Source organism: Musa acuminata, chromosome BXJ3-2, assembly GCF_036884655.1.
Source record: "Musa acuminata AAA Group cultivar baxijiao chromosome BXJ3-2, Cavendish_Baxijiao_AAA, whole genome shotgun sequence".
In the NCBI taxonomy this organism is placed as follows: Eukaryota; Viridiplantae; Streptophyta; class Magnoliopsida; order Zingiberales; family Musaceae; genus Musa; species Musa acuminata.
The window spans coordinates 23277316-23289926 of record NC_088350.1 but is presented as its reverse complement, the minus strand read 5'-3'; the positions used below and the strand labels follow the sequence as shown (position 1 = coordinate 23289926).

Genomic DNA, 12611 nt, shown 5'->3' with positions numbered 1-12611 from the left:
CCACGTTTCTACGGCGATGAACTGGCTTGCTCGTTGAAGCATCTCTGGTACCGCGGTGGGGGGTCGCTCGACAAGAGACCAAAAGAACCGGGAAGGCCGCATGTCTATCATGAATGCCTGCATTAACAGAGAGGGGTGAGCGTCCGTCGACCCCCGAATTTGCGTCGTAAAGCGGCTCACAAAATGGGAGAGGGGCTCGTCCTCCCTGTGGTTGAGTCCGAGGAGCAACGCCACGGACGACTTTGGTCGAGCGTAGGCCAGGAAGTTGAGCTCGAAGTCTCTGGCGAGCTGGTCAAAGGAGGTGATGGTCCCGGTCTTCAGGCCGTTGTACCATGCGCGGGCTGGCCCCCTCAAAGTCGTTGGGAACGCCCTGCACATCAATGTGTCAGAAGTCCCATATAGCGCCATTTGGGGGCGGAAAGCGGCTACGTGGTCGGTCGGGTCAGCGGCGCCGTCATAGGCGTCTAGCGAAGGGAGCCGGATGTGTGGTGGAATCGTTTGATCTTGTATTTCGGGCGCGAACGGGGACCCTTGGTGTCCGTCCGCCCCGAGCTCTCCCTTTGACCTACGAACTTCTTGCTGTACTTCGTCGAGCCTTTGACTAAAAAGGCGCAGCTGGGCTCGCAGGGCGTTCGTTGAGTCCACAGATAGCGCCTCGGGTTCCGGGCGAGTCACCGTATTTTCCGCCCCTCGATTCCCGAGTTGGGTTGATCCGTTCCGAGGCGGCGTGGGGTGCTCGGGAAGTGGTGCATGGATCCGAGTGGAGGGCTCCCGCTGTTGCAGAGGCTGGGTCATATGCGGGGGTGTCGGTTGGGAGACGAGCGGGATGATAGTTTGCACCACGCCTGTCAGAGCTCGGACTTGATGAGCGAGGTCGTGAAAGGCTTCGGACGACACAGGCGACGGGCCGATGGGGGCACCGTCGGGCGACGATAAGCCCGGGTTATTGAACAACTGCCAGTAGCGCTCCAATGTTGTAGCGGGGCGTTCGTCTCGGGACTCATCACGCGAGGGATATTCTTCCGGGGTGCTGACCCGACGCAACCCCACAGCTGCGGGTTCGTCAGAGTGGATCTGCTGATCGCTCGACATTCGGGCCCTCCTTCTAGCGCAAATCTGTTAGTGTAAACAACTTTATGCCGTGGCCTCGGGGCCGACGCGACTTGGTTGGGGTCTGAATGACGGGGATCTGGTACGGCGTCCCTCGAGATTGCCCAGGTGGCCGATTACGGTGGTCCAGTCGGGACGTTGCGTCGAGAGGAAAGCTTTCCCGCAGCGCCGGGAAGAGGCAACCCCGTCCTTACACCTGCGCACAGGTCGGGTCAGAAGCTCGGCCCGACCCCTCCGACGATCAAGTTAGTGGATGAGGGGGGGGGGGGGTTTCAGATGAAGAAGTGTTTTTCTTCCTCTCCCATTCGTTTAGAACTCGGGGGTATTTATAGGTAAGTTTAATGTTACCTGATGTGCCTGCCCGTAGGAGCAGGATCGTACCTCTGATGACGTTTGACATTGCCGTTGGCGTTGCGTGGAGAACCGAACTACCACAGGGCACGGGCGAGCCTCGGTCGTCGTTCTCCTCTGCCTCGACCAAGCGTGTTGGGTCAGGCAACGATGAAGTCGTTGTCTTAGAGCGGGTGACGTCAACGCACATCGCGTCGGCATTATTGTCTTCCTTGGGCAGAATGTCGTTCAGGCATGGCTGATGTCGTAGGGCGTCATGCCGCCGTTATTACCCTCATCACCGGCCGTCACATCCGGAGTGTGGATTACTCGCCCGACAGGGAGCTCGGCTCGTCGGGGTGACGGCACCGCTCAGCAGTGGGACACCCGCCGCGGCGGCAACGGGTGTGTGGGGGTGGCGCGGCCGGGAGCGGCGGTGTGCGGCGTGGAGTTCGATCCGGGCGGCGGTCCGTGGGTCGGGGTGGGAAGCGCCGACCGGCACGCATACGTGTACGACGTGCGGGCGGTTTCGGCGGGACCGGTGGCGGTGTTCGCTGTGCACGGCCGCGCGGTGACCTACGTAAGGTTTGCCGGGGGGCCGGGGCGGGCGGTGGTGTCGTCGGGGACGGACGGCAGCCACCGGCTGTGAGACAGGGTGGGGGGAGGAGGCGGTGGAGGGGGTCGAGGAAGTGCGCGCGTACAGCGGGCACCCGAACGCGCTGCGCTTCGTGGGAATGTCGGTGTGGCGCACGGGGGGGGGCTCGTGTACGACCTCCGGTTGGAGGAGAGCCAATTTGGGTGCGGGGCTTCGAGGAGCACGGGAGGGAAGCGGAGGGCGGGTTCGTCAGCGCCATCAGCTGGAGGCAAGCAGCGGAGACGGAGGCGCAGGAGGCATCAAAAGTTCTCGCCGGCGGATCGAACGGGGCCTTACAGGCCTTCGTTTGCTTCGAGCGCCGCATGTTGGGCCAACCTTCCCTTCCTGTGGCCGAAGGAAGGTGGCATCAAAGTTGGCAACTCAAGCACAGGAGAACGAAATGGGGTTTCATTTAGATAGATTCGACAGCAAATGAAAACTCGACCGAAAATTAACAGTGAATCGATTCGTCTCGATGGGTTCCAATTCGATGATTGTATATACAACAAGCTATTAGGCTGTGCACTTCTTTATTCTTTTTCGATATTTATGCAGTTAACTTTAATGATCAATAGACGATGTTTAACTACAAGAATATATATATATATATATATATATATATATATATATATATATATATAATTGCGATTTTAATAAGCAAATTACTTAGCTAGAAGCGATATAAATGCAAATTAATCTTTATAAAAGGGGGAGTCTTCCTTCCAAAGCACGCTGTGTACCATAAAGTAGCTTGCCACACAAGGAGGGAGTTCACAGTAAATGCTACGGCCGTTAAATAGGAGGGCTTTGTCGTGCTGCTCTCTGCAGTCCTTTTGCTCTCCATCAATCTCTGTGTGTCTCTCTCCCCCGCAACCCTCTCTGTCCCTCTCTCTTCTTTCCCGCCTTCGAAGTTGAAAGGTCGAAAACCCTAGCACTCTGCTACCCTTCGTTCTCGCGGGAAACTTGGGCGGCGCTCCTCCGCGTTCCGGAGGTGAGAAGGCATATATTTGCTTGCTTGTCTCTTCACGTTTGGCGTTGGGGTCCGGAGGAGAAGAGAGGCATGGTGGAAGAGTTGGATGTGGGAGAAGCCAAGGCGGAGAGGGCTCCGGAAGTCGCTCCGTCGTTTTCTTCTCCGGTTCCTCCTAGGTACGAGGGATCCCAGCTCTCTAGTTTGGCTTTTGGTGCGTCTTCTTTGGCGGTCCTGCGTTTTAGTTCATCTTTGCGTTGGGTGGAGAATCGATGTCAAGAATTGGTTTTGGTTTAGAAAAGCATAGATCGTTGGAATTTTCACAAGTCTTATTCTGCTCGGTGTGCTTTTGATATCATTGTTGTTTTCCTTGGTTTTCTGTTGAACTCGTTGGTTGAGTGGATTTGGCTGGCCTGAACTGATCTCTACCGCTTATACATATTATAGATGCTGAATCATAAAAATAGCAGTTTTCATCTCTAACCTTAATTCTTGATTAATTTGATCGCCCCACGGTGATGTGTGAATTAAGCATTGCTTTTGATATCTTTTGATTGAAAATGGGACCGTACTCGTGTGGGATTCTTTACATGATAGGCATAATGATTGTAGTTTTTTCCCCTTATATTTTCAGAAAAATAAGTGGTCCGACTCGGAGATCAACAAAGGGGGGCTGGACAAATGAGGAGGTGAGCACTATGTGATTGTGTTTGAGATTAATCTTGCGAATGAGTGTACATATCAATTTGTTCATCTAAGATTGCCAGTCTGATTCAATTAAGAATTCAAAATTTAGATCATCGTATACCTATTCCTTTTTTCTGACTTTAACGGGCCTTCAATTGCTCAGCACTCAGGAGAAGAACAATTTGGTCTTTGTTTGCATGGCTCGTCTCATCATTCTAATTTCCTGACCCTTTTTGCATAGCATTAGCACACTTCATTGCATGCTATTTTGACTTGTGGAAGGCATATGCTTATCGAGTGTAGAATGAATTGGGATAATCAAAGGGGCTTGGTATTAAGAAAATCTGAAGAAGCTAATAGTCAATTGCTGGTTAGGTGGCTATGAAGCTATTTGGTGGATATCTTCCTCCTTGGGCACTGTTTGTAGATGATTTTTTGGATGGCAGTTATGTCTTGGCACTTAATGAGATTATTTTAGAAGAGTCTTTGCCATAGGAAAGGTCAGTTTCTCTTTGCAGCGTGAGTTCTTCTATGGTGCCATTTTCAGGCAGGGTAAATTTGAGCTACTGGTGCCACATGTGGTTAGGAGGTTCTAATTTTACTCTCAAGGGTTTGATGCTCTAACAAGTGAAAGTTATTTTTCAGGTATTTCACTACATAACTTGAAGACTTTGTGAGAATAAGGATTGCCTTTGGTATGTTTTTTCAGATGAAACATAGATGAACCATACATCAGCTTTAAGAGTTGAATTTGGAACAAGAAACCTGACCAATTTCGGTGCAGATTGAGACCATATTGTTCTTTCTTCCTAGCATCCCTTTAAAATTTTCTCAGATATGAAGTTTGTAAAGTCTCTTTTGAAGTCAGTTTGGAAGATTTAGTCTCCTTGTGGTAAAGATTTTCATTTAATTGGCTATCTATGCATAAAATATAGGCCATGGTAGAGTTTAACAATCACATTATTAGAGAGGAGGTTTGGAGTCAGGATTACATCTATTTTGACTGTTGTCGGGTTAAAGAACTTTGGCCAAAAAATTTTAGAGGCCATCTCTTTGGACTTCTCTGACTATTTCGATTCCTTTCCTTTGCTCCTAGTTGTAGCTGGTCTTACCAGGAAAAAGGAAAAGTTGTTTGAAGATGTTACTTCGTGTTGTCATGTTGAATAGCATGGCTGGAATGCAACAGAAGGGTGATTGATGGTGTAGAGGAAGATAAATCTGGAAGTTCGGGAGATAGTATGATATTTAGGTAATGTTGGATGATGTTTGATAGTAGATATGGGAGGGAAGCATATTGAAAGTGTGGTAAGTTCATGGTAACTGTCTTCCTTTAGCCTGGGGAATGTTTGTTTTAAGTTTGTTTTATTATTTTCTATTCTTTTTTATCCTTCTGCTTTCTGTTTTTTCCTCAAGTTCATTGCCTTGCTCTTTTATTTCCTTTTGCTGTTTTTCTTCTGTTTACCTCTTCGGCTTATTCTTTCCTTAATAAATGAACTGGGAGTGTAAATTTATCCCGCCTTTCTTAAAATGTTCCACTTTTAGAAGAAAGGTGAGGTTAGCTAAATGTATATATTTTTATCTGCTTGCTTTTTAATCATGCATTTTGATGACAGGATGCCATTTTATCTAGAGCTGTGAAGCAGTTTGATGGAAGAAACTGGAAGAGGATAGGTAAAAAAAAAAATCGCAACTTCTGTTTGCATGGTTTCTTGATTAGTTATGTTCAATATGTAGCACTTCTTCCTTTTTCATATGTTTAAAGACCTACAAACAAGTACTTGTGTTTTTATGGTTAGAATAAAAAGGTGTGCAAATAACATGAAGACTAGAATTCTCTGTTGAGTTATGCCCCTTTTTTTTTAAAACAACCCAATATAGAGTAAATTCATTCATGAATAATTAGCAGTTTCAGCATTGGCTACTTTTGGTGCTTGAATTAATGAGTGTAATGATCCTCGCCAGCTGAGGCTTTCCCATGCCGGACAGATATTCAGTGCCTGCATAGGTGGCAGAAGGTTCTCAACCCGGAGCTAGTTAAAGGAAGTTGGACAAAAGAGGTGCAAGCCACTCCTTAACTAGGAAATTAACGGCATGTTTGTTGATTGCTCAAATCTGGTTCTTCTATGATGTTTAGGAAGATGAGTGCATTATCAAGCTAGTTGCAAAGCATGGTTGTAAGAGATGGTCTATCATTGCAAAGTCATTGTCGGGCCGCATAGGCAAGCAATGTCGTGAGAGGTATGTACCTTAGGGCCATAATATAATATTTTTGATAGTTACCAAATTCACTGATGCATAGCTTATACATCAATAAAAATTTCTTAGTCGGATGCTCTGGCATTTTACTGATATAAGATCAGCTATATGTTGATATCAAGAGCAAGGATTTCAATCTTGATCATACTAGACCATCTGGAATTACCCAAAAAATAATAAAAGTATAAATCCCCACTGGTACCAACCTATGTGGCCCTATACTGGTCCTTGGTTGCACTAGTAAATACCGGTCTCTACTGACCAATATAATTGAAATTTAATTCCTTGATCAATAATGTTGAAGATGCTACCTTTGTTGGAAAACTTCAATATATCAGTGGGAAATAAACATTTCATATTTTGGTGCCGTGTGAGTGGATCCTAGTCGCAAAATTATTTTGGATTTAAAATTATTACAAGTGTATTGCTATATTGGTTAGAATATCAAATATTTTAGAATTTTTCGGTGCATTTCTCTTACTTAATTTCCATTTTGTGTACGCAATAGTTAACTGGTTCTTGCAGACGCCTGAGTTTGAATGGGTAGAATTAATGCTTCCACAATATGTTTTTCAGGTGGTATAACCACTTGAACCCTGCAATAAAAAAAGATGCATGGACGCCAGAAGAAGAAGTGACATTAATTTATGCCCATAAAAAATACGGAAATAAATGGGCTGAGATAGCCAAGCATTTACATGGAAGGTATTGCTCTTGTTTTCCATTTGAAAAAAAACACTTAATTTGACATGTAGGCTTGCACAACTTCATTATAGGCAATGTACTATAATTAGAGTGTAACTCGAAAATAGCATATGATATGAATAAAGATGATACTTCATTTTTCTGACTGTACAATCTTTGCTTCAAAGGTGTAATTAATGCCTTACCTGCACTCCTGGTTTGCTAAATATTCAATGTCAAAGTTGCTCTTTCTAGTCCTTTGCTTGCATCTCCCGTCTCTAACTATTTTCATGTGAAAGTATCAATTCAGATGATATTTAATGGAAACCTCAATCTGGATGGAGGTTTCCTTTGCTTCCATCTTGATGCTAGTGCAAAAGATAGTTGGTGATAAATCAAGGTTTGCAAGAAACAATGTGGTCTTCTAGAATATTTAGCTGACATGCTCTTCTTCTGATTAAATTACATGCATTTTCATGAATCCTTTATTTTGTTTCAATACTAATAGGACCCTCACGTGCAGTCGATATTTAGGGTTTTGCTGGATTTGATGTTTTCATCGAATAATTAGTTCATACATTCATGATTTGATCAATTATCTGACAGGGCAGAGAACTCAATCAAAAACCATTGGAACTGCTCATTGAAGAAGAAGCTGGCTTCTTATTTATCATCCAAGAGTTTTGACCAACCATCTGGTGTTATTGCTCTTAATTTGGAGGACTGTATACAGAAGGTGGGATGCTTAGAAGCAGATTCTTCAGAGCAAGGCATACTTGGGTTTGGTAGTCATTTTACGGCTAATGCTGCCGTTTTGGATCATCAGAATCCTTGTAAACGGGCACTTGATGCCAGCTTGCGACCTCTTCTCGGTGGTGTATCTAGATGTTTCAGAGTAAACAACCAGAGTATGACATTAGAGGATTCAAGATTCTTAGACATAGAGATGAAAGTTATTTCAACAAGGTGTAAACACATGACAGAGGTAAATAATTCTACGAGCCATCTTAACTTTTCGATTGATGAAAGCCCTGGTGCAATTGCCCAGACTGCTATGTCTTGCAGCAGCTGTGAGCGATCATGCCACGAGTCTGATACATGGCACAGAGATGGTTCTGCTCGTGGAAATGCTTCAGATCTACAAAATTGTTCCACTATTCAGTCGGAAATGAATCCTTCTTCGAGCAATCATCTCTGCTCAGACGATCATTCTTACACTGATAAATCAAATATTCCAGGATTCGGTTTATCCAACAATGATGGAGGTCGCCAGAGCGACCTTGTTCCTGGGACTTACCTCCATGTGCAGGTGCAAGATATAACGGTTTCCACTTCAAGTGAAGAAAGGGCTGTCTCAAACGGCCATATACAACAGAATCACAGCTCCGGCGAATGTTTTACACCTCCAAACCATTCTCAAAGTCTTGCTAGTATTCCAGTAAGTCCTGCATCCTTTTTGAGAAGTGCAGCCAAGAGCTTCAAGAACACCCCCTCCATTTTGAGGAGACGCAAGCATGAGAGTTCCAAGCAATTGTTTGTGGATTGTTGAATAAGAAGCTCCCGTGGTTATTTTTCAAGCTGTAATTTGTAGAGAATACTTCTGAGCTTGAAATTGGGCCTTAAACCTCAAATTTGAAAAAAATATTCTGGTTGTATTTACCAAATTTGTGGTGCCAATTCTCTCAATTATCAGTTATCTTAGATTGCCACTGCTGTCTGATCTATAGATGTGGCTATTACAGGGTGATGATGCTCTACTCCAAGAACTCATTTGCAGAGCTCGTAGTGCGCCTGATCAATATGCACGCAGTTCAAGTAGACCGCTCGGCGTTGGTCAATGATAATGGGTGATTAGAATATGGTATGAAACCCTTTTTACGTTGGTCAAAGCCCCCATTCGTTGTACATGAATTAGACATGTATTAATCAAATTAGGCTAATCGAATTAGCTCGATCAATTCGTCACACTTCAAGTTCGATAATTTCAATAAAAATATAAAATACATTACATGATATTTTTATTACAAATATCCTTGATAATAAATAAGAAAAATAAGATTATTTACATTTCAAATGATCCGACTCGAGCCGATCTGTCTCCATTTTCATGGCGATCTGATTGATCCGCTTGTGAAGGGAGTTGATCCTTCTCTTTTACGGTCAATGTTAGGATAACAAAACAGTGGGTGAAAGTGATGTAGCTGCCGAAATCACTGCAGGAAATAAAAAAGAAAAGGTCAACGCCAATCTTCTGCGTCAGCCGTCGCTGTCCATCCCATCGCTCGTCGCCTACGACTTCGGACTTCTATCGTACACCAACCCACCACTGATCACTCTGCACAGCCACAGATGGCGCTCACCACATTATTTGGGGGGTTAAGATACGTAGATTATGTTAAGTAGACAGTCCGATCGGAGGCCGATCATGACCACAAGTATGATTACCGTCGGGACTTGGAATGGTAAGTAGATCTCCTCTTTGCGCCTGTAAGCCTCGGGCAGCTCTTGGGATGACCTAAGTTGATATGGTCCGAACAGCCGTCCACCGCCACACGGTTGCTTAACGTCGACAATTCTACTTTTGTCATCGTCATAGCTCGCCAATAATTACGTTTTTATATCATTGTCAAATCACATCCGAAAGCTTATGTTGACAGACAAGATGGTATCATATCCTCCTTCGAAAAAAAAGGAAAAATCGATAGTGATAACTCGATAATATCTGAATCTTAGAAAAAAAAAATTATATAAATGATAGCGATAAGCTGAAAAAAAAATTATATAAATGATAGCGATAAGCCGATAATATTTGGATGGCTCAAATATTTTTTGAGAATTAAGATGGACTTGGTTGCACTTTTCGACCTGAAGACAAAATTTTGATAGATTTTTTAATCTCATCTTTTTGACGTTCAAGTTAATCTTGACGACGAGAGTGAGATAAATTTAGTAAAAATAATAATTCTGATTATCATGCCTAAGCTAACTTTTTATAGTGGGTTAATAAAGAGGAATACTTGGTAAAATATTTTTGAGTAAAATATTCTTTATCGTTGTTTTTGGTTGATGTCCAGGTGACTTATTTATTGATTATATTTTATTGTTATCATTGATTTTATTGTCAGAGTCGCTATAGACGAAAAAGATTTTTCTTTCAATAACCATTTTTTTTCATAAAAATATTATATACATACTTGTTGAGTCCACATAAGTAATTTAAATTCAATATAAAAAGAATTGAATCATCTAAATATTTTATAGGGCATTACAATGAATGTGTCGTACTACTAGTAGTAGTAACCAATAAAGTAACTAATATCTTCAAATTTCAAGCAATATCTTATCCATAAAACTCATCTACGACCAGCTTAGTCATGTTGACTTCTTAAAAAAAGAAAAAAATTGATAGTGATAAGTCGATAATATCTGAATCTTAGAAAACAAAGTTATTATATAAATGATAATGATAAGTCGATAATATTTGGCTAAGTTCGACGTGACTCGAGCCCATGTGTATAAGAGGGGTGAGATGGAGTAGATTGCTCAAAAGCTTTTTGAGAATTAAGGTGGACTTGGTTGCACTCTCCATGATTGATCTACACGAAGACAAAGATTTGATGAATTTTTCAATCTAATCTTTTTGACGCTCAAGTTAATCTCATAATGAGGCAAATTTAGCAAAAAAATCATTTTGATTATCATGCCTAAGCTAACTTTTTTTAATAATGGGTTAATAAAAAGGAATACTTGGTAAAATATTTTTGAGTAAAGTATTCTTCATCGTTGTTTTTGGTTGATGTCCAAGTGACTTATTTATCGATTGTATTTTATCGTTATCAATGACTTTATTATCCTATTGACGAAGATTTTTCTTTCAATGATTATTTGTTTATAAAAATATTATATACATGTTTGTTCTTGTCATCGATATGACCAGACGGGATGAGTCCACATACCTAATTTAAATTCAATATAAGAAGAAGAATTGAATCACCTAAATATTTTATAAGGCATTGCAATGAATATGTCGTACTAGTAAGGAGTAGTAGTAACAACCAATAAAGTCCCCATTAAGTGGTATCCATGAAACGAGGGGAGCCTCTCCTTTTGTGCTTGTGGTTTTACCCCCACTGTAATGAGCTATGCAAACTGTGAGCTGGTTTTCTAATAGCCATTATCACCGTCACCCGATCTCATCCGTACGTGAACTGATCTACATTCATTCCTCCACACGGTAGAAATCTTAGAATACAGAAGGAGAAGGAACGAGGCACAGAAACCGTGTTCATCGGTGACCTAAAGCAATAGGTAGGATAAGATATTGCTTCAAATTTCAAGCACTATGTGCTGTTTGACACAATTTGGATTCGGATTAATACTAAATGGATGCAAGAGCCCGATAATTTTGACTCACATACCGATATTTTTATGACTCTACCGACCATTCGTTATTATTTAAATATTTTTACTCTCTAATTGTTTCAATCATGCGAGTTTTGATATACAGTGAAGTGAAGGTTACTCCTGCATGATATGAATAAACTACATCTAACATATGATAATGATTGAATGATCAACTCATCTACGACTAAGCTTAGTTTACTTTAGATCTACTAACTAATCGGGATATATCTACGATAAAGTAAGGTTATTTTCAACGATCACTCCTTGTATCATCCGAAGATGATGATGATGACATGATAACCACTCTTGGATTCATTAGGACCAAAATGGATGGACTTTGGTATCGTTGCATGAACCAGTATGACATGGTAAGCAGTATGGGTGTCATAAGCAAAAATGACAAGATTGAAATGTGCACATCTCTTCCTTAATTGCTCATCCAATTTGGCCCCACAGATTGCAGCTTGTGTTGTCATCAGAGCATTACAGGCAATTGATTCCTGTCTAAGAAACCCAGATGCCAAACTAGAGGACTAGTTTGCTTTGTAGGTTTCCATCTCAATCAAAATGATGATGGTTCCAACAAGCCTTTTGGACTGTATTGACACAACTGGGAGTTCCTTCTCTGCCTTGCAATGGTGCACATTTGGTCGATGCCGCCATGGATAACAACACACTACCTTCTCAAGCACTGCTTCTTCTCCTACTCCAAACACACCCTCCTACTTTCTCTCTGTAAGGCTCAAATCAGCTTCTGAGCACTGTTGGTTCCATGAAACTTGTCGGAAGCTTCATAAGAATCGATGATGGCTAGAGAGAGAGAGAGAAACAAAAAGAATATTTATTTCATCAAAAGCACGTGGTTGAAGCATCAAATGTTGTTTTAGTACAAACTTACTTTTCATTTATTTATTACTTATTTCTTTCTTTATGTAGCGTCCACAAGAAGCCATGATATGATGAAGCTTCAAGTCTCCCTCCCATCACGAGCATCATTCCACCCCACACTGTGCTCTAATATTACCACTAAGATGTTGTCACACGTTTCTAGCAAAAATTCACTAACAATATTCTACTAAATAGAGAGAGATACTCTAATCTTTGCATTACCATTTCATTACCACCTAATGCACACAGTATAATATATATATATATATATATATATATAATATAACAATTTAAATGATGGTATTTTTCACATTGAAAATAAAGCACACTTGATCACATCTTAATCATGATCTTATCAGATCACGTGCCACTCGTGATTTCTTTTGTGTTGTTTTGGTATGAAGACTGTTCCGTATCTCGTCATTATCATCTAATCATACTTAGCTCGACGTGACTCAGCGCCGTATGGGCTTTTACCATAGCATATAAAACTTGTTGATGCGTTGGCGTTGGCGTTGACATGATCTCGTGTTCACATCCCCAAGTCTACGCTGCATCGATACGGACACACCGTTGCCGTGTCGGTGTCGGTGCATCGGAAAAAGGGTTAAGGGTAAATCTATGTGCCGCCTTGTGGTGTTCTCATCTCCG

At 42.2% G+C, this 12611-nt stretch overlaps 1 protein-coding gene and 1 pseudogene across 4 annotated transcripts; both read left to right on the top strand.

Moving 5' to 3' along the window:
- The first annotated feature begins 1717 nt into the window (after window positions 1–1717).
- LOC135631526 (WD repeat-containing protein RUP2-like) lies at window positions 1718–2490 on the top strand (annotated as a pseudogene).
- Window positions 2491–2814: 324 nt separating this feature from the next.
- On the top strand, window positions 2815–8377 carry LOC103971496 (transcription factor MYB3R-5). Of its 4 annotated transcripts, none has more exons than XM_065138935.1 (8): window positions 2815–3220; window positions 3676–3730; window positions 5342–5399; window positions 5691–5785; window positions 5863–5966; window positions 6561–6689; window positions 7275–7653; window positions 7737–7871. In XM_065138935.1, the coding sequence occupies exons 1-8, from the start codon at window positions 3135–3137 to the stop codon at window positions 7740–7742; spliced, it is 912 nt and encodes a 303-aa protein (XP_064995007.1). In that variant the 5' UTR covers window positions 2815–3134; the 3' UTR covers window positions 7743–7871. The 4 variants fall into 4 exon arrangements, with proteins under 4 accessions (XP_064995007.1, XP_064995005.1, XP_009383798.2 ...); XM_065138933.1 differs by having other exon boundaries at window positions 7734–7868; XM_009385523.3 differs by having other exon boundaries at window positions 7275–8377.
- Window positions 8378–12611: the final 4234 nt, after the last annotated feature.

Bases quoted from the DNA above. Each gene is read 5' to 3' on its own strand.
- LOC103971496 (XM_009385523.3), top strand. From the start codon at position 3,135: ATGGTGGAAGAGTTGGATGTGGGAGAAGCCAAGGCGGAGAGGGCTCCG. The intron at 5,786-5,862 runs GTGCAAGCCACT...TATGATGTTTAG, and splicing joins AAGGAAGTTGGACAAAAGAG to GAAGATGAGTGCATTATCAA. The intron at 6,690-7,274 runs GTATTGCTCTTG...ATTATCTGACAG, and splicing joins GCCAAGCATTTACATGGAAG to GGCAGAGAACTCAATCAAAA.